The sequence below is a fragment of the Drosophila grimshawi genome, unplaced genomic scaffold (genome assembly GCF_018153295.1).
Source record: "Drosophila grimshawi isolate 15287-2541.00 unplaced genomic scaffold, ASM1815329v1 contig_1377, whole genome shotgun sequence".
In the NCBI taxonomy this organism is placed as follows: Eukaryota; Metazoa; Arthropoda; class Insecta; order Diptera; family Drosophilidae; genus Drosophila; species Drosophila grimshawi.
Window position 1 is genome coordinate 2,741,523 of NW_025062900.1, and position 24,215 is coordinate 2,765,737.

Consider the following 24,215-nt stretch of genomic DNA (forward strand, 5'->3'; position numbering starts at 1 on the left):
ACTAAATGATATTAAAAGTGCCCAGCAGATTAAATACAGGCAATTTGAAAATGATAAAATTTAAAGAACATTGCTGTAAGTTTAACTTGCCGCTCATAATTCTTGGCCCAATTTTCGTTAGACATAAAAAATTAACCGTATAAAAAGAAATACCTTAAGCAAGGATACGGTTGCAAAGAATGCCTTTTTGCATTCTTAACACCACCAAAAATGTATATATATATACATATATTTATATACATATGTAAATGTGTGTATCCAGTACAATGCATGTTTGCAGTTTGCGATGCGGTCAGGCAGGGAGTCCTTTTCTCGGTGCGTACAGTTCTTGGCTCATTGCTTGGCTATGTAAGTGCTGCTGGCTCGTTTTGTGGTCAGTTGCATTGACTCTGCATAATGTGCACGATGCTTGCAGCATCCACTGCAGGAATTCTGGACAGGACCTCCAATCCGCCCACCACTTTGTATGTTAAATTTAATGCATATATATGGGCGGTTTCAGCATCTTGGTTGTTGTGCAGGCAACTTGAGCGTAGTCCTGGCGAGAACTCAACTGCTTCTTGCGACTGGTAAGTGCATTGGGGAGTCCCTTATGCAGCTGCTGCTCCTTGCAGTCCTTAATTGTAAAGATGTGTTAATGTATTCCCCTTGTGCAAGTGAACATTTTATTTTGCCACGTTTAAATATGGAAAATGTTATCCACGTGATGTGCTCGACCAAATTGACAGCAAACGCAGACCGTGGAAGCCAGTCGAACAGGCGTTTTGGGGGCGTGGCTTGTCGGTGACCAGGGGCACTGTCTCAGCCTCATGACACCGAACACGTTTTAACGAGTAGCCGCCGACCGAGACTGTGGCTCATAACTTATGCACATAGATAAGCGACAACGATATCTACTTTGTCCTTCGTCCTGTCTCCTGGTGTTGCTGTTGCTGTTGCTATTGCTGTTGTGGTTACTGTTCTTTTTGTTGAAAGCGCTTATGGTGTTGGAGTTGGCCTAGTTGAGGCTGGGTTGGGTTGGGGTTTGTGTTTTGTGTTTTGTGTTTTGCATGCTGCCGGCTATTTGAGGCAATTATGAAATTTTAATTATTTTCCACTGAAATAATTTAAAGTCATATTAAAGTTGCTTAAGTCGTAAGAATCGGTTACGATTATAGATTGTGCAGTTTACGCTTAATTAAAACTTTCGAAAACGTGTTAAATTAAGCTACTTTAATAACCATTTGATGAAGAAAACTATAAGGACATTTATTGTTTTTAGTTGCTGCAAGCGGAAATATTTTATAGTAAAACTTTGTACAAAATAACTGTTATTTACTTATTGAGGTATTTATTTTGTGTTATAATTCAGATTCTCTCTCTCTCTCTCTCTCTTTCATTCAATTCACGCAGCTTACATCTCACATGAGGCCTTCAAGGGATTTTAAGGCTATATGTAATGAACATTTAAATCGAAGGACGTTTTTATTTTGGCTTTGTTCATGTTAAAGTCATATGCATATTTCATTACATGACTTCTTTTCAACCGACGCTGTAATAAAACGAAAGCAAAGCTGAATGCGCACATCAACTTCATTGATATTCCTTTCATTTGTTTGTGACTTAATCGCCTTTTAAATAACAACAATTGTGAACTCATTGCTTCGCAGACAGGGGCTCAATTATATATATTAAAAGCGACCCACAATGACACCACTGTTTGTAATTATTTTCTTGATGTCGTATTGCCACTCAATGCACAAGCCATTAATTATGAAAATATTGGCCAAACACTTTCCGGTGCAAAAGCAGCAACCAAACAGAGCCGATGCGTTCGTTGGCCAACGGCGAAGGATACGTTCAAGTATCCTTGAGAGCTCTTACCCCGGCCACTTGTATTAAATTTAAAGTATTTATTTACAGCAATATTTTCACTACACTTTGGCCAAATTGTATTTCGCTTGTATTGTGTGTGGCCAACATTTCACAAACATACACACACACACAAACACACACACACACAAACACACACACACACACATTTTTTTTGGCATTGTATGAAATGTATTGTGTTTTTGAGTAGAGTTTTCGTTGCATTTGGTTTGGTTTGGTGTGGTTTGGTTTTCACAATCGTTTCTTCACCTGCTGCTGTGGCTGCCACTTTTTAAGCTTCTCTCTCTCTCTCCCCCTCTCTCTCTCTCTCTCTCCCTCTCTCTCTATGGATTCTTTTCTGTATTTCTGCCTCTCTCTTCCACGCTCTGTTTCCCTTTTGTTGATTTTCCTTCTTTTTTTTTGCTTCCTGTGCGTTATTTAAAATCCCTTTGATAGGGTCGTACAAGACCAAAAAGCTTGCTTGATCCTCGGCATTATGTGGATATTCCAGGAACCCTGAGTATTCTTATTGTTGATTTAACTAGAAAATAACATCGGTTACTCAATGCACACAGCATAACTGAAATTTTAAAAACATGTCAATCTGTGCAAAGAATTTTCATATCTTTCACTCTTCGTCGCTATGATTGGGGTAAATTACCTCCAAACACCGATTGAATCCTTCTTAGGCGTTATATTTGTAGTTATAAGAAGTTAATGGTAAAGTCAATTTCGCTGCGCTGTTGAGCCAAATTAATATTTCTGTTCTCCTTAGACCGCCTCGTTACTTCTCTCCACTTTTACTAGATTAAGTAATCTCCTAATTATTCCTTCTATTAACCCTTTCGAGTACCTTATAATTATAATTCAGAGTCCTCTATTTCTTTCATTAAAAACTCAATTTTAAACGTCTTGTTTGGGGAATAATCATACTAACTACTTTATTTTGGCCTGATTGGATTATAAATCTAATAAATCAAATAAATATTAATTATTATTTTTTAATTTACATATTGCGTTTTATTTTAAATTTAATTTATTTTAGTTGACATTAAATAGGTTAACTATTTGTCTGACAACGTGTATTTCCCAGTTGGTCATAAGCAGCACAATATTTTTGCACAAAATTAAGGACACGCACCGACGAGCCGGCCACAAAGGTATTGCCACGCTGGCACAGCACAGTTGCAAAAACGCGCCAAAAAAAGGGCAAAATTAAATTCAGTTGCTTAAAATTAGCGAAGCTTGTCGTAAATGTGGCCCAGACAGCCGTGTGGCCGTAACTGATTTGGCTTTTATGGCAACCAAAACACGTAGTGCGCCCGGGGGCGGCCAAAAGGGGTTAGCCAAATACTCTCAGTTCCTCCCACAACAGTCCCTCTCGAGACTCTCCTTAGCCGCCCTCCTCCTCCTTTTGGCGATTTAAATATAGGCAGCTAGCACCAAAATAGGCGCAAAATTCTCTGAAACGTGCGTGCAATTATTCAAAGTGCAAAGTCGTGCAACTTTGCCTATTTTGTGGGTAGGTTTCCTTTTTTCCTAACGAAATTGCTCATAATTTCAAGGAAGACAACTTTGTTAACTTTTCGCCGAACATTTTCTTTTCTTCTACAGTCAGTCGTTTAATTTATTGACGTAATTTGCCTTTGGCTGATGCTGCATATTAATTTGGCATAAACGCCGCCGCAGCCATCAACAAATTACACCAAAGATTATATGTTGCCGCATGTGGAGACATTTAACAACAATGAGCTTGATGTTGTTTGTTGTTTGGGTGGATGTGTGCTGGGTATGCTGGTTATGCCAGTGTGTCGTGTAGAATCATCAGCAAATTACCCTAATCAAATTGCCATTGCGCATATTTTAAGTTAATGAGTTCGTGCTTTAGATTATATAGGATATTCGCACTGAAATTTCAATCATTTTGCTTTGCGGCAATCTTATTGCTTTACTAATAAAAGGACTTTGAAATTATTATTTTTAATAAGAAAAACAAAATTTGCCAGGCATATATTTAGTTATTTATTATTATTTGTATTTAGCTTATTTGAATTGCTAGCTTTACAGCTGATTTGCGTGTGCTGGAAGAGTTTAATATGTTTTATATGGTTTTTGATCTTGGATATGGATATGGATATGGAGATCTTGTCATGTTGCACCTGTTGCTCCCCAATCTTCAACTTGCCACCAATCATTATCGTTGTTGCACCTCCTTGCAATTCTTATTGTGATATTTGGCTTAATTTTTAAATAGTCAGAAGCGTGCTATTTTTAAGGAACTCGAATATGTTCAATGAAATCCAGTGATTGCATTGTTTGTGGTGTTTAAGCGGAATGAAGCAACATGGAGCTGTTTAATTAGTTTGGTAATTAATTGGAAAACAAGCAGCCAGAAAGAAAAAAGAAAGAAAGCTGCGCTTCAACATATCGAAAAATGACGCTGAAGAGGGGAAATTTAATTTACGATGACTTTAAGTTGAAAAAGTTGTTTGCCATCACAATGCCAACCAAAGATGCCAAAAGCTGTGTGCAACTTTGCAGTTCACAGCTACTAAGAAATTAATCAAGCAACAGCGTTAAAGGAAAATACTTCAGTCGCACATGGTTTCGGAAAGCGACTAAAGATTAGTTAGGCCAGCAGTTTGGGAAACTTGCAGAGGAATAAAACTAAATATAGACTTAAGCATATAAAAGTCTTAACAAGACATAAATGGACAATGCAGTCATCTCGGGAAAAATAAAATAAATATATAAGCAACGATAGCGCAAAACTCTTGGAAAGCATAGTTCAAAAGTTCTGTTCAAACACCTCAAAAGGATATGTGTGTGTATGTGTGTTTGTGTGTGTGTGTGTGTGCGTCTATGGCAAAAAGGGTGAACTTTTGGCTTGCATAAGCTCAAGCTGAACTTTCATTTGTATGAATCGTCGTGCGCCGAGAAAGTTTTGTGCCAGCTTTTAGAGCTACTGCTGCAGCTGCACGCTTGATTTTATTGCTGCAGTTAGTTGAGCTGCAACTGCAGCATCCGGTATTCGCAGATGATTCGAGTACACTTTAAATTCCTCGAATGATGCTTGATGGTTGCAATCAGCAGCCAGCCGGGCAGCCGGGCAGCCAAACAGTCCGTCCAGCAGTCTCCATAGACTCCGTGGTAGACTTCATTATTTTGATAGCAATTAGCAAATTGAGTTTTATAAATTATAAGTTGTCTGTCTTGCAATTAGACTGAACAGCTTTTGACCCGGCACATGCGGCGTATGCTTGACTTCAATGTGCGCTGCAATTCTTCACTTCGCTTGTGGTTACTCTTTTTTATTATTTTGTTTTTCTACGCTTAATGACTGACAACACAGGAAAAACACGCTCGCAACTCGAATGCAAATTTTATTTTACGCAGCAGCTGATAAAACACGCGTGGCGAGTCCGCAAAAAAGGGGAAAATTGCGAGGAGGTCAGCGAATAAGAAAACAAACAATTATTCTTTGTTTTTTATTTGTTTATTCAATTTATTACTTTCCGTAAATATCTGCTGTTGACACAAAAGTTTTAGTTAAAAATCAATAATTATTTTTGTTATTCCAAAACGTATTACTTTTTTTAAGTTTTTAGTTGCAAAGACATCCCGCAATCACTTTTAAAGCCTATTAATTTTATCTTGTAAGCTGTAGTCAATATTTTTCACTGCCATAACATAGCCAAAGCTGAACCGATCCAGTCTGGCTTGATTTTCATATTAAAATGTCCCCAAAAAGTGCTTATAGAAAAACTTTTAGCAGTTGTAGCTTTGTCAAACATGATCTGATTTTCAAAAACCACTGCTTCCTAATCAGGACTTGATGTCTAGATTAAAACTGCATATAAAGTTAAAAAATCCATTCTGGCTAGAAATTCATATTCAAGTTTTGTAATTATTCTGTAAGTAGTAGTAGTAGTCGTAATATAAGTTTATTGCATTAAGTAAACATTGCACTTGACTTAAGCCATATAATTACTTTAGAATCGTGAGTTTTAAATGATTTAATTACCCAACAAATTTTGACATATATATCCAAAGTGGTCCTGAGGGGTTTAACAAATAGCAATTAACTTGATAACATTAACTAGCTCTAATAAAACGAATAACCTAATCAGCTTTGTAATTGTTATGAGCCAGAAAGGAAAACATTTTAATGCTGTTGATAAATCCAAGGGCAAAAATTCAACTCAAGTCAAAAACAATTTTGAGAGCAATTTAAGCAAAGCAAATGAAGTGGAAAACACAAAATGTTGTTGCGCTTGATTTGTGTTGTTATTGTTTACACAATTTTCAATGGCAACCGCAACGAAAAGAGCAACAAAATCAACAACAACAAGAGCAACATCAACATGAACAGAAAGTATTATGATTATGGGCAGAAATATGATACTTTAAGATACAAATTCGCTCCGTTTTATGCCCGGTTATATCTGAGATACAATGACGATGCCGAAGCCAATGTCGATGTCGATGTTACCCCTCTGTCAGCTTAAAAGTTCGGCTCGGCAATGTCATCGATATTGATCCATGTTGACAATTTTTGGCAACGTGCGGAAATAAATAAATATACATGCATATATATGTATGTATGTATGTATGTATTTGCCTCGATTTCTGCACTCCCCATTTGCGACTTGTGACGTGTGTGTGGCATAAAGCCGCTTTGTTTTCGCTGCTTCTATTTTTTCGTTGTTTTGTTTACGTTTTGTGGGCCATGCACACAGCTTATGTTGTTTTTATTTTTATTGTCGATTGGCGCGATTCCGCCATATCTTTGCCACTGCTGTCTGACAAAAGGCAAATGCGCCCATTTGTCATTTGGACAACGTGCTGACAGTCGACAACAAAACGGCAGCAGAAGCTGCTGCTGCCAGTCTGGTTACAGACGGTTTTCTTTCATCTCCACAGTTAAAACCCCATCCAGCTGGTGTTTTGGCGGGGTATTGAACTCGTAAATGGCAGCTTAAGTGCAAGAAAGTTGAGCTCTAAGAACGGGGTACTAAACAGTAGTAATAGCTTGGCATCCTTAATTAAATACCTAATACATTTCCAGCTGAGTTTAGTTCACAATAAAGCTAGGGTACTTCATTTTACACCCTTCTAAAGAAGTAACCATGACGAAGAAGAAGATGAGTCTACAGGCCACTAAAATATATTGTACATGAATCACCAAAAGTCAGATTGTATTATATGCATATTCTTATTATTATTCCTTTTTTTAAATAGTCATTATTATCTATATTTGAATAAAATACTTTTATGAACTTTAAAATCTTCTGTACTTAAAATATTCACATTTTGTATACTGGTTAAAAAAATTGTAAAACAAAAATCGTTTTAAACCGCATTGCTTTCATGGCCTGCATTTAATTAAGAATCGATTTATTAATGTGCTCCTACATATTTAATTACAAGAAAATTGCGCGAATTTTTTTCTTTTTTCGTATAGTACACAAACATATAAATTTTTGAATTTTAATTCAACTGGCCGCATAAAAGGCAAATGGGAGTATCAACAACATAATGAAAAACAAATGTAATGTAAATGAACGCACTCAGCCAAAAGCAAATAAAATACGACCCCAAAGCATTATTTCCATACCCTGTACACAAAAATATGAATGAGTGTGCTGTTGTATTGAATAAGCAGCTGAATAAAAAGTTGTATTGAATCTTTGTGTCTATTATCTTTCGAAGACCTTATTTACACTACAGACTTCTTTATTACTGAGCAATAACATGTTAAAAATTGTTTTTATTTGTATAGTAAAATCATGTTTGTAAAATGAGAATTCGAATTGAATCAATACTTATACCCTGCTTCCAAGTAAGAATACTTTTTTCTCATTAAAACTCAATTACAGGCTACTTGCCAGTCGACTGCTTACGCTTACCACCTATATACATATATATTATATATATTTCGGCAATGAAAGCGAAATTAAGCCCAAGAATCCGCAGTGGTTAAGCCAAATGGTTCGGCTGACTGCTTTGCCAGCTTTCCGTTGAAATGAAAGACAAAAACACACGCCGCTAATCAAATGTAGGCTCATTTAATGTTTAAATAAACAAAAATGAATACCCGGCTTGGTGATGAGTGCTCGATTGTGAGTGTGAGTGCGCGTGTGTGTCTATTTGTTTTTCTGATTAAATGCCGCATGAATATTTAATATGTATTACTTTCAAGATGGGCTGCAAAAACGGCATTTAATTAGCTAGCCAAATACACTTCAATAAAAATGCACAAAACATTCTCATATAAAAACTTTGGGACAAACAAAAAATTAAAAAAAAAAATACATGCGGCCACTTGAAAAATATAACATCAATTTTATTATTGAGCAGCAGCAGACAAACAAAAAACTCACAAGCTGAGTGGCTTAGTTCCAGACTCTCCATGGGAGCAAGCAACAATAATAAAAAAAAAGAAATTTTGTATTTTTGTGAGTTTGCACAGAATTGTGTTTTTATTTTGTTTGTTTTCTTTTGTATATTTTTGTAAGCTGACGTTTTATTTCCTTTGAAGTGGCACTGAGCGAGTCTTCACAGCGAGCAGCGGCATTTGCCAGCCAGGAGTGTTTGTGTAAGCGAAATAAACTCAAACTTGAGTTTATGGCTACTGCGACTGTGGCATAATTCTTGTAAAGACTTTGACGCATTTTTAATAATTTTTTATTGTCAACGTTTAGTAAAGTTTTAGTCGACTCTTTGGGATTTTAAGTTTGTTTGTTTGTTTATTATGCCCAAAACTGCACTTGAATCTTATCTGTTATTCAGTCGGGGGCTGTGCTTAAAGAAAACTTTATAAACAAACTACTCAACGGTATAATAAACATTTCAAATTGAAAGTTGAATCAGCTCAAAATACTCTAATGGGAAATGGTAAAAAAAATAATTTTTGCAAATATGTTTTTCAGTTTGTTATTGGAAAATTACATTTATTCACAAATTATAAACAGCTGAAAGCGTTAATTAGCACATAATACAAAAGTGGTCGAGTGCACATTTGCCTAATTAGCCATAATTATAATACACTTGTTATTCGATATAAAAACAAGTGTATAAATTTTGCAGCTGCACAACAATATAAAGTCTTCCAGCTTACATTCGATTATTTAAATTCAATTAACATCCATAAAATCTGGCAGCTTATACATTTATTTTACGTTATATTTATTTTACAGTATATTGTGTTTAACAATGTTTGCTAGTAAAATATGCAGTTGAAAGCTATAGGGATATAGTATTATTTAAAAGCCAAAAGTTTTTTAGAATGGCAAAATATTGTTATTGAAATTACCAATTGTAAGTCCATAATCCGTTAAGCAGTTCTGTCAACGGATAAGCGCTTTGTTTTGGCCTTTTATTTCTTTTTTACTTAATTGAAGTGTCGTGTTAATAATAAACAAGGTATTTTCCAGTCAAGCACTTTCAACTACAACATTATTGCTTTTTCACAGATTTTATTTTGAACAGAGCAAAAATTTGCATTTAATTTTCCATTTGTATGAATATGAATTGCAACATTTGTGCAGCTGAAAAAGTAAGGTGAAATGATATGTGGAATTGAGTTGTCACTGCTGCAATTATTTAACTGTCAAATCAAAAACATAAAACCTATTACTTTTAATGATTAATTACCTGCGAATAGCAAAGCGAGAGCAAATGTTGAAAACCACAAAATGATTTTGATTACGACGAGCTGTTGGTGGGTGGCCTGGGCTGGCAGCCAGTCACCATTGAATTGATTTATGATGCGCACAACCCTTCTGTGACACAAACACACACACACACACACGCACACCTAAGTGAGACCCCCCAAGTGAGACCCCCTCATGCGAGACGTATGCTTGAGCCGACTGCTCATTTGATATGGACTTAAACTTCTGGCGAACGACATGAGAATCACCTTAAAATTCATAAGTTTGTCAGCAAAGTTAACACACAGCAGCTGCATGTCATTAACTATATGAGCCCAAGATATAATCCCCGCAAGGCGCACTCAACATGGCGTATGCGTAATACAACCGCCAAACTTTTCAGCGCTTCATTTTTTAAACATTTAACACACACGCACAGAGTGAGGGAGAGAGAGAGAGAGAGTGTGTGAGAGAGAGAGAGAGAAACACGCTGACACGATAACCTTTAGGGTGCTGACAACTTTTCTCACTTTCGAGCTATATGTTTTTCTATGGTGTGTTTCCATTTTTAAACCATTTTAGTTGTCATCAGGGCGCCGGATTATGCGAGTTTATGTCCCAAATTATGCTAAAGCGAGACACTGGAAAATGCTGACGAGACGGGCTGTTGCTGATAATGTTTATGCTGATGCTAATGCTGCCGAATAACACCCAAAACGAACTCAATTTGGGTGGAGCAAAGTGTGGGGAACAGAAGCGAAAAAGAATAAACATAAATGCCATTTATGTATGTGGTTAAAGGGAAAACTATAACTATATGAGTAGTATTTATATATTACATCAGATGGAAGTTTCTAGGTTAGCTTTTAATATACACTTGCTGGGGGTTTTATCATTTTGCATTAAAGGAGACTTATTCAGCCTGCAAGAAAATGATTTATTCAGCGTGCTTAAGAATGATATTCTTACTTGTATTAAAATTTAATGCATCAATGTATATTATTCATAATTCAATTGGCGTACAAAGTATCCTATTCAACTTTTCTTTTTATAATGAGAGGGTGTTATTATTTCGTCTTGAAGCTTGTATTGCTTGTCTCCGACCCTTATGGAATATGGTATAAACATTCTTAATCAACATCACTTGCCGATTCGTTGTAGCCTTCTAGTTTATTTCTAGCAACTCTTGATGAAAATTGGAATATTTAAATATGTAAATAAATATGTAACAAACAAAATCTTTGTGTCAGTTGCATTCCCATTCAGTCTTTAATGGATACATTACAAAATTTAAAATTCTTTTAGCTAAAATATTTATTAATTTCTGTCAGACTTTGGCTACAAAATAATTCAAAAATCAAGAACTAAAGCGCTAAGTTTACAGGAAAGTCATAATCCGCAGTTAAGTATCGATTTTCCTGTAGCAAATTTAATCCGCATGAAAATTCATAAGTTTAAGTTACTTTAAAGATTAAATCTCAATAACACAAGTATTACAAACTTTGTTAGGCAGCTTAAACTTGTAGCACTCCCCAGTCAAAATATCCACAAATACTGTTTACTATGTTAATATTAATTATTAACTTGAGCTTTAAACTTTAAGTTCGACTTTAAGATATATATATATAGTATATATATATATATATATATATCAATTTTAATTACATTTGGTTCTGTGGCTAAAAGTAAGCCAAATGGCTATCAAAGGGTTCTTCGCACAACCCCTTGAAGCCAAGTGTTCCAGCTGGTTGATTGACCAGCAAAACAAACAAAAAAAAAAGAAAGAAAAGAAGAAAAACGCTCTTTCATCATACTCGTATTAACCCCAGTTTAGTTGGGCATGACGAATGAGTTTCTCAAGTTTGCCAATTTGAATAAAAATTTTAAAAGGCCACCAGGTGCAGTAGCGGAAAGTTGAGGCATATAATATTGCAAAGTAATTCAATGTTGGGTTTTATTACAGCCAACCTGTTGGCTTATAATTTACAATGGTCCCCTCATAGGAGCTGTCACCAATTTATTATGGCCAACATTCTACGCGCTGTCCCAAAACCCATAAAATTTTATTTTATGTGCGACAATTTTCTGGGCGCTAATTTATGAGCTTCAGTTTTCTATGGGAAATTATGAGCTGATTTTGGAAGTGCGTCAGGAAATGAATTAGCAATCGATTGGCCAACAATGTGCACATTTTATATTCACATTTTCAGATTTATTTGTCAGCTTTAAATTACTTGCGGTTTAATGTTATTGACGCTTCGCGATAAACGCAAAGGTTCTACAAATGGAAGCCCTTCAATAGCGGAAGAGCAGCTATGTGATATGTGTATTTGTTATATCCGTTGGCCTTTGAGGTTTATTGATTTTGCGGTTTCTACAGACATTGGCACAGGTGTCGTATGATTACAGCTTAAGGTTCATGTTGAGCTCCATTCAATTAAAGGCCGACAAATGCAACTGAGTAATGTGAGCAGGTTTATCAAAATATCTGACGTTTAATCTATCAAATCACAATGTTGACTTAAAATTTGTTTCGCTTTGGATAAACCTGCGGCTAATTATGGGCACTATTTCAAACAGTCTTTTATTTAATCAGCTATAATCAGTTTAATCTAAAATGTGCGTAATCACGTTGCAGTTTTAAAATTGAATAATAATTTAATAGAAATGTAATTAAGTTGAAAATTTAAAATTGCATAAAAATGTATTCATTACTAAATATTTTTATTTGATCTAAAAGTAGAGTAATTGTTTTGCAATATAATTATCGATACGACTTTTTATTTGTGTATTTTTAATTATAGATTTGCATTCATTCTGCTTGTGATTATGATTAGATATAAATTCGCAAAATATATAACCTTGTCATTTAGATGCCATAGAAATATTTGTATGAACAACTTTATATTTTGTCAAGCAAAGTGAAACAATCTCAAACAGTTTTGCCGCATCGGCAACAGTGCAAAAGTGCCTCAACTTCACTTTTGGCCGCACAGATCGGCGATATTATATGAATTAATTCTGCATTAAAGACTCTCAATCTAAAGTGACCCCTGGGGCAGAAAAAAAGATAACTTTGGCATCTGTGGTAAAGCTAAACAATCTTCAAATACTTTGATATTCACTGAGAATGACATTTTTAATTTCTTGTTGCATATAAATTAATTTGTAATCAGTTGAATATTTGTGTGAATACAAATTTTGAAATATCGCATTTCAAGGATTCTTTAAAGAATAGTTGTTTTTATTTAATGTAGACTAAATGCAGACCACAAAATAAATTTGGCGAATTACTTAATATAATTATAGTTGTTCTTAAATGAAAGTGCTGTGGTAGTTTAAATTTAAAAATGTCAAATTTAAAATGCAAAACAACATTCTTAGCAATTTTTATTTATTACCAAATATATCGAAAAAGATGCACTGGAAACCAGTGCAAAATATTGCAGGCAGCTACGCAAATAAAAGTCCCGAAAATAACTCCTTTAATAAGCCCCCAAAAAACTGCACTATATTTTCATATGATAATATTCATTGATATGCAAATCTTCATTTGACATATTTGATCTTTGTTTTTGTTGTTGTTTGAGCTTACCTGATGAGCGAAGGCATGTAAATCGAAAAATTATGAAAAATGTCACTTTCGATCACGCCTCTTGCGGCAGGCGACTGTTAAACATGGCAAACACACACCACACACACACACCACACACACACACACACGCGCTCAATCTAATCAAGTTTGGGTGTTTTGGAAAAATATTCAAATCAGCTGAAGCCTGCCAATAAATGAAAATTGATTAAAGGGTTTGCTGGGTTCTTTGCCCCTTCCCTCGGCACGCAACAACTAACTAATAACTGCGAACAAACACGAAATATGCAGAAAAATTCCTTGTTTAATTCGCTTCATTCACAACTAGCATTCACTTGCACTTGAACTTGAATTTAGTTCTCAAACACGAACTCGAACTCAGACACTGGGCCCGATAAGTCTATTTGCTGGCTTCGAAAAAGTCCCGCGAAGACGTCTGTTCAAACTGAACCGAAGCGACGAAGCAAAAAACGAACAACGTCCGCACTGTGCGAATGTAAAACGAACACTGACTTTGGGATTGGGCGAAGTGCAAGTTAAGAACTGTCACGCAAGCTCGAACAAGTTGTAAACGGTGTCCATTACACGCAACATGTTCGCTCAACTTCGAGCCGGCTCAAGCCGAGTCGATTAAGGCTTCGGCTATTCTATGTTTTCTGCCTCGTCAACTGCTGATGATCATTAGCTCCACACTCGAAGTGAATAAATTTGAATACAAACGAATAACAAATGGAGCTAGTTTTATTCAGGATATTTACTCATATCTAAAAATTAATTGATTTGCTAGGCAACGATGATGCCAGGATTAAACATTCAATATTGCGTCCTAATAATGAATACAGCAAATAATAATGATCCAAGACAGACAGACGAACAGACTGAGACACAGATATTGTGACTTCGAATCGAGTGTTTATACTGATCAAGAATATATATATGAGGTCGAGCACAACTTTATTATCATTCCGGGCATTAAATAAGTATTTCATTTAAACAAATATTAAATATTCAATTAACTACATAAATACTCAACTTTGTTCTGAAAACAATAAAGCAGCAAAAAGATATTTGCTGATTAAATTTTGGTTCCCGGACTGTAAAACAAACATAAATTTGCACAACAATGACTAGACTTGATTCGAAAACTAGATGCAAGAATTGTTGAGCAATTGCTTTAAGAGTAAGCTATATGACATGGGGGTGTGGGAAGGTAGGGGGAGATGCTTGGCGAAGGTGACTAGCACATAAAGCAAAGCAATGAAAATTCCGACCTGCCGCAATAAATTCCAAGCGCGTATGCCAAAATGAGAGTGAAATATCCTGCAGAAGCGTAAAAGTACACACACATACACACACAGCCAACTAAATGTCAGCAGGACTAACTTAAAGGGACACCCAACTTAACGGTGCACGTGTTTCTATTTGTATGTGTGTGTCTGTGTGCGTGTGTGTGTGAATGTGGGCGCCATAAATCGCGCTAAACCAAAACAAAACATAGTCGCAGAGCAGAGCAGAGGCAAGCATCATGTATCAAGCATCAGGCAGGTGGCAGAATGGATGCCACAGCCTTTGACCTGACACAATGCTCCACATTCGATGTTTTTAGCTTTAACCCCCAACTCATCCACCCCCCATTAGACGCAACGCGGTTCGCAGCGAGTCTGCGCCGTGGCAACTCGAACCGAACAGCTGTTCGGCGTTTGGTCCTTACCTAGGACAACAAGCGAACGCTAGTCCTAGTAACATCCAGCATCCAGCAGCCAAGAACAGAATCTATATACTTAATTTCAACATTATTTATTATATTGCATGTTCAGAGAGAGAGAAAGAGAGTTGGCAATAACAATATATATATATCCTCAGCCTCCTTACAGTCAACCACTGTTAAATATCAACATTTTTAGATTTAAGATATTATCAGTTTATCAGATGGACATTACCCAGTTTACCAACCGCATGGGGAGCTAGTGCAGCAGGGGCTACCCATGTTTCCACAGGGACCACAGCAACCGGATCCGCAAGGTCCACAGGATGGACCACAGCAGCCCCCACAAGGACGACAGCCGCCGCAGCCGCCAGCTGGCACAAGACAACCAGGCGGACAGGGTCCCACGTAGAACGGATCAAATTTGCAAACGATATACATTTTGGATGCTTAATCGCCTTGGCTGACACTTGATGCAACATCATCATCATATTATCAAACAATAATACAATGTTAAATGCCGACTTACATAAATATTATTCACTTTTCTTAGGCTAAGGATATATGATATATATTATCGTCCACTGCTCGTCGTTTCTTATTTTATTATTTTGTTGTCATATTTTGTGTAGTTTACGCACAGAAAATTTGGAAGGAAATGAAAGATTGAAACTTGGTCAACGTTAGGAGAGAAAACTGTATAAATTTATAAAAGCCAACTATGGTTTTCCCAACCTAATTATACTCAACTCTTATTTAAAAAACTTTGAATTCCTTTGTCAGATCTCTCACAATAAACAAAAAACCTATAAAAAAAACTGTACAAAATCAAAAATAATAATCATAATTATCGATTTCGATTGCTTAGTCATAAATCGGCTGATCAATCAAACAAATCTGAATATAGCCGCATAAATGAACTACTTAAAATTGATGGATTAATTTAGATCCTCAATCTCCCCTACCTCAAAAAACTCCATACTCACTCCATACTAATCTATCTTCGAGTGGGATAGCCAGCCAGGCTCAGAGAATGTTGTGAGATGGACTTTGAACTGGATTAAGATATTTCTTATAGACTTGTTCACATGGTGGAATCTTTTTTTCTTTGTTACCCTCATCGTTGCTCTAGGAGTATTAGGAATTTATTTCCCCAATTTTACAGCCTTTGATTTATTTGTCAAGATTACACATGCCCAAACATATTAATAAATATGAATGAAGCTCGAATCTGCTAGAATTCAGCACTTATGATAATCATATTGTCCTAATGGAGGTCTGCTCATATATTTGTTTGCCATTTATTCTCAGTTTCAGGAAAATCGCTAAACCGAATATAGAATTTAAAAATGTAAATTGTTGGCAAATTTGATCCATTCCATGTTGGACCCTGCCCTCCTGGCTGTCTGGTCCCGGCTGGCGGTTGCGGTGGTTGGCGTCCTTGGGGGGGCTGCTGCGGTTCCGGTTGCTGCTGCTGAGCTAATTAGTCCCAGCCGGAGGACTTTTCAATTATTAGCTGTGGTGGTAAGCTATGCTTGAATTTAATGAAAGGATTTTTTTTCCAATTTTCCTATGCAGATTATGAGATGACCGTTTTAAAAGTTGCTCGAACTGTGGTTGAGGATATCAGTGGCTGTATTTAAGATCTGCTTTGTGATGTTAACCTCTGAATTCTCAATAAAGTTAAAGTTAAAATATTATTCGCTTTGTGCTACATCATTAATAGAATTCGCTAATAATATCTGTTCATTCAGCTGGTATAATTATCAACATTTTAATGCATTACGTTTTCTGATGCATTAGCTGCTTCGCTCTTTAAACTGAATTAGGTTGTTCGAAATAATTACAAAATGTGCAAAATGAATTTTTCCATTTCCCGTCTCAATTGATTATTCACACTTTTCCTCACTGCCTGCTTTGCTCTCCTTCAGCTCAATTTTGCATTCCCTTTTCTCGGCCGTTCCCTTGCAGCGATCACTCCAGCCACATGGCACAAATCCCGAATAAATACCGTATGGACACGAACCGCATGCGTTTTCTGGATATGGGCCAATGTAAAATGGATTTGTGCGTTCAAAACTGCAAAGAGGACCAGCCATGTTGAGGAAAGTCTATAGAACTGAAAACTGATTTTAAATGTGAGTTTTTTTCTAGTACATTGTAAAATCTTACTTTTGACCAGCTGTTTTGTTTATGTTACGAAATATAGAAGCAATGCCAGAAAACTAGATTAATACACATGAATTGGAAATCAAAGGCAGCTTGATTTGCTTATGTAGATATAACCCAATGAAGCCCAACTCTTCTGCATAACATTTCAAGCTAAGTAAACCTCGTATTCAAGTTGAAATTTCTACTTATTTATTGCTTTGAGGTTTGATGTTGTGTGTCATCCCTTTTATTGTGACAATCTTCATTTTCTGTGGTATTCTGCTGTCTTCCATCCACAGCTGGCGAACAGCCGCCACAAGGTGCTTGAGGTCCAGGACATGGACCACACTCGGCATTGGGACAATCATTTTCGTCGGTGCATTCCGGATCACAGCAGGGTGGATTGGGTCCAATATAGCCAGGATTGAATACATACGACATTGTGCAAGATGGTGAATTTTGATGGAATCTATTGACTGCTCTCAGATTCAAAATACATGCCAACAAAGCAAGTTGTTTCCACTGTTGTTTGTGGCAACAACTGAGAATGTTAATACATTGGTTTTGTGGCCTGACTGACATGACCGAAAGCCTGCTGCAATTAAAATAAACTAGAAGCCAGATTTGAGCAACACATTCAGCCGTTAATAGGCTGACTGCAGACACAGTGACCCAATCATAATGGCTGCATAAGCTCGGGCACCCCTCCCCCGCTTCACCCCACACGCCTTGCAACGGCCCACAATGCGTTTAAATATTTCATAATCGAGCAACACTTCATTGTTGGTGACAAAAGCCCGTAAATGCAGTGACACGCCCCGGCGGGAATCTCTGGTCACTCAATAAATGGGACAACAATTAAGCATGTTATTGGGAGTGCGTGTGTGTGTGTGTGTTAGACTACTATATACTCTGTACACCAATTTAAAGTAGAGCTGCCGCTTGACCACTGAAATAGTAAAGATTCCAAATTATGGAAGGGATTATTTGCCATATTAATTATATTCCTTCATCTTTCTAAATATCAGATTTATCATATAATATTTTTATTGTCTGATTAGGTTTTTCAGGATTTTTAAATGATATATAAATATAATAAGTCTGTATAAATAGCTATTTATAACTAACTATTATTCACTGCAGTTCATTACTTTGAGCTAAGTTACCCATTTGCTAAATACAGGGTATTTAAATTGCAGTAACACGCTCGATGTTCGTTTTAAGTTGAAATTAATGAATAATTAAGTTGCTTTGGGGAGCCGTTTGACCGTTGTTCGAACGGAAGCGACAACGGCAGCATTTGCATAACTAACACAATGAACCAAATATCAGCCAGTCAGCCAGTCAGCCGGTCAGTCAGTTAGTCAGTCAGTCAGTTAGTTAGTTAGTTGAGTGAATGCGTGTTTAGTTTGAATGAATGCACTCATACTCACTGCACGAGTATTTCATAGAATATGCAAATTGAAATACTTTCAAACATTGTTTGGCATGTAACGGCAATGCTTTTGTCAATTAATCAATCAATCAACGTACAAAAGTTGACAATGCCAATAATATTCACAATCATAATCAACTATGCGGAAGCAACAACAACAACAACCACAACTTGTCCGAAATGTCTTTGCAACTTCACCTTTGATGCATGTTAATGTCATCATTTTCGGATCACTCGCATAGTTTAGAATGCTTTGAGTCAGCTTACAGCAATATAGATGCAACCTGCCCCATGCTGCGTCCGCTGCCTTCTCAAATTTCTAGTTCGTCTTCTTTTGCTGTTGCTGTCTGCTGCTGCTGCTGCATGCAACGCGTCAAAGTCGTGTGTGTTCTCTGTCTTTCTCTCTCTGTGTGTAATTCATATTCAAAGCGCTATGCGACACAGCACGCTGCGGCTACTGTGGTTTTAAGTGGGGTGGGAAGATGTGAGGCGGGGGGCTTAGTGTAGGCGTCTGGCTTCCCCAACTCTACGGTGCCCGCCACCTCCACAAGTTTGTGCAACCGCGCGCATTGCTTTTAAGTTGCGACCACTGGGCAGCGTCCGTGCGTTGCACATTGGTCAGCGGCTTACTTTGTGAGTGTGCCTCGTCAATGTGTTCGCTGCGGCTTGCGTGGCAATTTTGAGCCGCTATTGCGCTTTAGATTTGCAGAGCTCTCCACAAATTTCCACACAGTATTATGACACGTTGAGAAATGTTCAAGTCACAACCGAAGCAAATACTCACAGAAAAGTTATATTAAAAAAATATATAAAATCTAGTCTTAATTTTAGATTTCTTTAGCGCAAAAATCAAAATCATATAAGCAGTATTTGAATCTCAAGTTAAGTCAACAAATATGAAATTAAATTAAACATGAAAATATAATTAGAAACTATTTCTTTGGTTTCAGATAAGTAACTTATATTATTAATAATTCAATTTCCAAAATGAATGGAAAACAATGTTTAAGAAATAATAAATTGAAAGTGTAATTCTTTCATACTTCATTCAGTCATAATCAACTAAAGGGACTGCGTTTAAGTGTAAGATTTTTTCAAATAATTGGCTTGAAAATGCAACTTTAAAAGTTTTCCACTTTTCAGCCTAATCTTGGCGGCAAAGTTTTATCTCTAAATACAAGATTTGAGATTTTTATGGGAGAAAAACCGCACGAGACGAGAATTTCCATTGAAACAACATTATTAAAAGTGAACCTTTCTGTAAAAGCCATTTTGATTAGGCTTAGGACGATAAGTAAACTCAAACTCACATTTAAAATTAGAAAAACACAAATCAAAATTATTAATAGAAACGAGTCGTTAATAAAACATTATGTTTTATATCAGTTGATCAGTTACAATTCTGCAAATAAGATAAATAAATAAATATTAATAGGTAGTGCAGGCTTATCTTTTTCAAGTACACATATTAACGACAAAGCAATAAGCTGACAAAAAAAGAGAGGTTGAATCGAGAAGCAATCGACTTAGTCTATGCCACATCCGTTTATAGGTCTCTCTCTCTCTCTCTGACTCTGTCCAGCCGAGTTTCTTTCTTTCTGTTTGTATTTTTAATAATTCCAGTTCTTGTTACAGTAGTTGCTGCTGTTGTTGTTGTGCGACTAGTTCCTGGGTCTGGTTCAGTGCGTCGGTCTGGACACGCGCAACGGCCACTTGTCTCGTCGTAACTGTTTGAAATATGTTGTGGAGAAATGACAAAGTGACCGGAAGATGATACTGTAATAAAACAAACACACAACGCACACACACACAACACAACACACACACACACACAACTGTATATGGACGGCCCATGTACATGTTTGCCTAGGAAATAGAAGAAGCGCAAGTGCGACGAGTAACCAACCATTGTGGAAATGAACATGGGGCACAAAACTGGACAATGTTTTATATGCTGTACGCTGTGCGTTTTCTATTTGTGTGTTTCTACTTCTACTGTTTTTTTTCTATCTATTTTTAAGCCATTTATTTACAAATGAACAATATTTATGGCCTCTTTCTGTACTCGAACGACGTTTCGAAAAGTTCTATAATATCTGCTGGTCAACTTCCGCTGTGCTACTATATGGCAACAGTACTGTTTTTTTTCTCTTCTTCTTTTTGCTTTTGGTTCATAATTTTGTGGTTTTATATTGGGGTGACTGCCTTGCTTGCGGCATACGTAAATAGAATTTTGGTTGCTTCAAAAAAGCATAACAATAAATATTTATGATCTTGGTATGGTTTACAAATCGTTTGGCACGAGTCTAAGCCATGCAATGGCTCAATCTTCATTTGAATTATGATAATTTGCCAGCAATTATGCGGAGAACAAAAAAAAACACACATTACTTATGTACAGCGCGTACAGAAGATACAATCTGAGGTGTGATTATGAAAACAAAACAATTCTATCGACAATTTAATTGAAACTAGTTAGAAAGCTCTGACGACATACCACGACTAGAAAATACACTACAAGTTGGTCTTAAATACATAGCACACTTGTTTTCCAATATGAATATACGTTTTCGTTAACAAAATCTATTTTCATTGATCATTAGTATGTCTATGTATATTTAAAAATAAATATAAGCTTATACAGAAGTCTCTGCTGATCAGGAATATATATATATTTTTATGCTTCCCTCTGCCTGTTACATCTCCCCCTCAAAACAACATTATTCCATTTGTATGCATTCTCAGTAAACAAATGCATTAGCTGATAAAGATCTGATTTATGAGTTATTGGCTTGACTGAATTTAGGACTAACTTACTATAGAATACAAATTGAGGTGCCAAGAGATATTCATATAGTCAAAGTGAGATTGCCACTTTCAGCACTGAGTCAAAGGCTTTATTAATGAATGAATATTTGTATTGCAACATTTATATATATACTAAAGGGACCTTAACATATCATATGCAATTAGTTAGCCAGAAGCCAGCAATTTTAAAACTCGAGCATAATTAGAGTTGTCATGGGAACAAATTTATGGCGGTCAATTGGAGTTCGGCAACTAAATGCACAAGCGGCAGCCACTTAAGCGATCATAACTTTGGGCATGATAAATCGAACTGGAAATATGTAGTATGCAAAGAGCAAGTGACGAGAGGAGAGAGTAGATGGGGGGCCAGAAGAAGGAATAAGAACCTGTATCCTGTATGGGAAGCTGTGGCTGTGGCTGTGGCAGAGGCAGCTGGTGTTGCATGAATTGGGATTGGTCGTTGTCGTTGTTGTCTTCGCAATCATCGCTACCGGGCATTTAAAAGTTAACGCGCTATGCTCAAAAACCGGATTTGGCGCCAAGTGGCTCAACCCATTGCCAGGATGATGGCAATGGACTGCGGCGGATGTCAGTTGAGGTGCTCTGGCAGGGACTAGCAGAAGGGGGCAAGACGCGGGAGGTTGGCTGCGGCTTCTAAGTCGCCTCGCTCGCTTCAGGCAGCTTGAAGTGTGTGTGGAGAGTGAGAGCGCATCCAAGTTGAAATTGCCGCAATTGCGTGCCGACCACAATCTTAAGCACCCAACAGCAGGAGCACCACAGCACCAAAACTTCTAGCTGACTGCTCACACTGAGAGAAAACTGTATATGTGTATAGTGCAAACACAAAACATATTATTGACTAAAGTCTAAAGTAAGGGACATATAAAAATCTCAGATATACTTATAAATATTATACTGAGTCTTCAGATTCAGATTTTTTGTCGTCTTTCTTCTGTTTTTAAGAACAGATTTAGATCTTAAATTCGAATATAATTGAACTTCTTATGATCAAGATTAGAACATAATGATTTCAAAAACAAATATATTTCTGGTTTTCAGAGCGTTTTGCATTTTAAAAGAATGCTCTCAATTCTATGCCCCATCTTTTGCACAGTGTACAACTGGCGTCTTGAGTTGCTGCCACTTTTGTTCTCCTGCTTGTTGTGGCAGTCTTGCAGTCTGTCCGTCTTGTCTGTCTGGTGTGGCTGTTTCCTTTTGTTTTAATGAATAAGTTGGAACACCTGCTCGTTTGCTCGCTGCCCGTTGAGGTCTTTCCCTGCCCGTCCGTCCAGGCTGAAGTTTGACGACGCGTATGTGTTTTATCATTGCCTCGAGGCACTTCCCATTGTTAATACGCTACATACATAAATGCTGTGAGGCATTTGAGTTTTGGACAAGTTGCTGACGCAAACCACAAAGCGTCCGTCAGTTCAGCAGTAATTGTTCTCTTTCTACAACAATCAGCGAAAACTTTTACTCTCCACTGAAATGCTTTTCCTATCACAAAAATAAATATTGTTGATGATTTCGTTTTTTCCATTGTGACAGCAACTTGAGCTCTATCTGAGTGTTCGCTGGAGTTACTCAACACAGCAATCAATTGAAAGCACAATCAAGTCTGATTGCAAAGTCATTAAATAACACATAAATATCGGATATTGATATCGGATAGTACTGAGTAGAGCAGAGTATCAAATCATAATGTAGTTTCAATTGTAGTAATTGTTACTTGTTTCTTTAGAAGTTTCCTATTTGAATTGTCAAACGATATGTCTGCCAAGTTTGCTCGGCTTTGTCTGCATTTGATGCTCTAATTATAATGTTGTTTATCTTGGCACCTGACAAAGACACAGAGAGAGACCGAGAGAAGTAGAGAAAGAGAGCTGCTTGTTAAGTCAATAAATAACCCGTTCAAATTTCATTAAGCGTAAATCTGTAGTACAACCAAGAACGAGTCTTATAATCATCATTCATTAAATGAGGCACACCTGCAAATGGGTGGTAGCCACTGCTGACATTGATACTGAAACTGATTGTTAGCTGCTGCTGCTGCTGCTGCTGCTGCTTGAGAAGTAGCCACATTAAAACCCACTCTTGGCCAATTGGCTGCCTGCCCTATCGCAGCCACATCTCGCAGACACTGAGGAGAGTACTCGACACGAACAATTGAGTGCAACAATGCATAACGAGGATAAGTGTTGTAAAGAAATGAGTAAGGTCATTGAGCGGGCCAAAAGAAGAGGGTGGCGCAGACAATGTTGAAGTTGCTGATAGGGCAAAAAGCACGCTCGCATTCTGCGCAATGTATTCTCCACTACAACCAACCCTACTATAAAAAAACAAAATAAAAATAAATAAAAATAATACAGTTAAGCTCTCAATGCTGAAGAATTAATGCCCTTGCTCACATAACTTAATGTGCGACTGTTGTATATTTATAATTAATATGGTAATAAATGTAGACATATTTTTGGAATAAAGTTATTAGCATGATTGAACAGATTTCTAGTGAGTCTGGTCGTTAAAATGGCATACATTAATCACACATTTTGAGCCACACATAATGAAATTGCATAATTAAATTCCACCTATTTATTTTAAACAATTTTAACTGCATGCCTTGAATAATGCATAATTTAATTAGGCTTTAAAGCGTAAAAAATAAATTTGGGAGTATTAAAATGTTAACTGGTCCAACAATTATTGGAAGAAAGGAAGGCAACCCAGAAACAACTCAATCAGAGGAAAAATAAATCCTTAATAAGAAAGTTAAAAAGTGAATTATGTGCAGAGAGACAGAGAGATAAAGAGTGATAGTAATAAGAAAAAAGATTAATCACAGTTGAGCACACTCTGACATGCCCCACATATATGCTTATTCGAAAAATATATATTACAATAACTCAATTTGTAGATCAAGTCTTCCATTGGAATTTTCATCGGCAAAAGCAAGCACATTTTTCAAGCTTAAAATTTGAAGGATAATAATAATCGCTTAGCTGCAGAGAGATAGACCCA

General features: G+C 36.7%; 4 protein-coding genes across 4 annotated transcripts in view; 1 reads left to right on the forward strand and 3 right to left on the reverse strand.

Moving 5' to 3' along the window:
- Positions 1-13,584, reverse strand: part of LOC6562200 (leucine-rich repeat-containing protein 15) — a 61,434-nt gene extending 47,850 nt beyond the window's left edge. The window contains exon 1 of the mRNA XM_001989238.3: positions 13,102-13,584. The gene's annotated coding sequence lies outside the window, so the exon portion shown is untranslated. The remainder of the gene's footprint in view (positions 1-13,101) is intronic.
- Positions 13,585-14,908: 1,324 nt separating this feature from the next.
- LOC6562198 (male-specific sperm protein Mst84Db) lies at positions 14,909-15,360 on the reverse strand. Its single transcript, XM_001989236.2, has 3 exons — positions 15,333-15,360; positions 15,039-15,272; positions 14,909-14,979 (listed from the first exon to the last, which is right to left on the reverse strand). Exon 2 carries the CDS (start codon positions 15,242-15,244, stop codon positions 15,044-15,046), a length of 201 nt encoding a protein of 66 aa, XP_001989272.1. The 5' UTR covers positions 15,245-15,272; positions 15,333-15,360; the 3' UTR covers positions 14,909-14,979; positions 15,039-15,043.
- A 1,781-nt stretch (positions 15,361-17,141) lies between these two features.
- LOC122322432 (male-specific sperm protein Mst84Da) lies at positions 17,142-17,491 on the reverse strand. Its single transcript, XM_043214531.1, has one exon. The coding sequence runs from the start codon at positions 17,393-17,395 to the stop codon at positions 17,165-17,167; it is 231 nt and encodes a 76-aa protein (XP_043070466.1). The 5' UTR covers positions 17,396-17,491; the 3' UTR covers positions 17,142-17,164.
- A 4,221-nt stretch (positions 17,492-21,712) lies between these two features.
- The window catches only part of LOC6562196 (cytoplasmic dynein 2 heavy chain 1), a 53,313-nt gene continuing 50,810 nt past the window's right edge, over positions 21,713-24,215 (forward strand). The window contains exon 1 of the mRNA XM_032735879.2: positions 21,713-21,785. Coding sequence (XP_032591770.2) covers positions 21,713-21,785 — 73 coding nt within the window. The remainder of the gene's footprint in view (positions 21,786-24,215) is intronic.

Bases quoted from the DNA above. Each gene is read 5' to 3' on its own strand.
- LOC6562198 (XM_001989236.2), bottom strand. From the start codon at position 15,244: ATGTATATCGTTTGCAAATTTGATCCGTTCTACGTGGGACCCTGTCCG.
- LOC122322432 (XM_043214531.1), bottom strand. From the start codon at position 17,395: ATGTCGTATGTATTCAATCCTGGCTATATTGGACCCAATCCACCCTGC.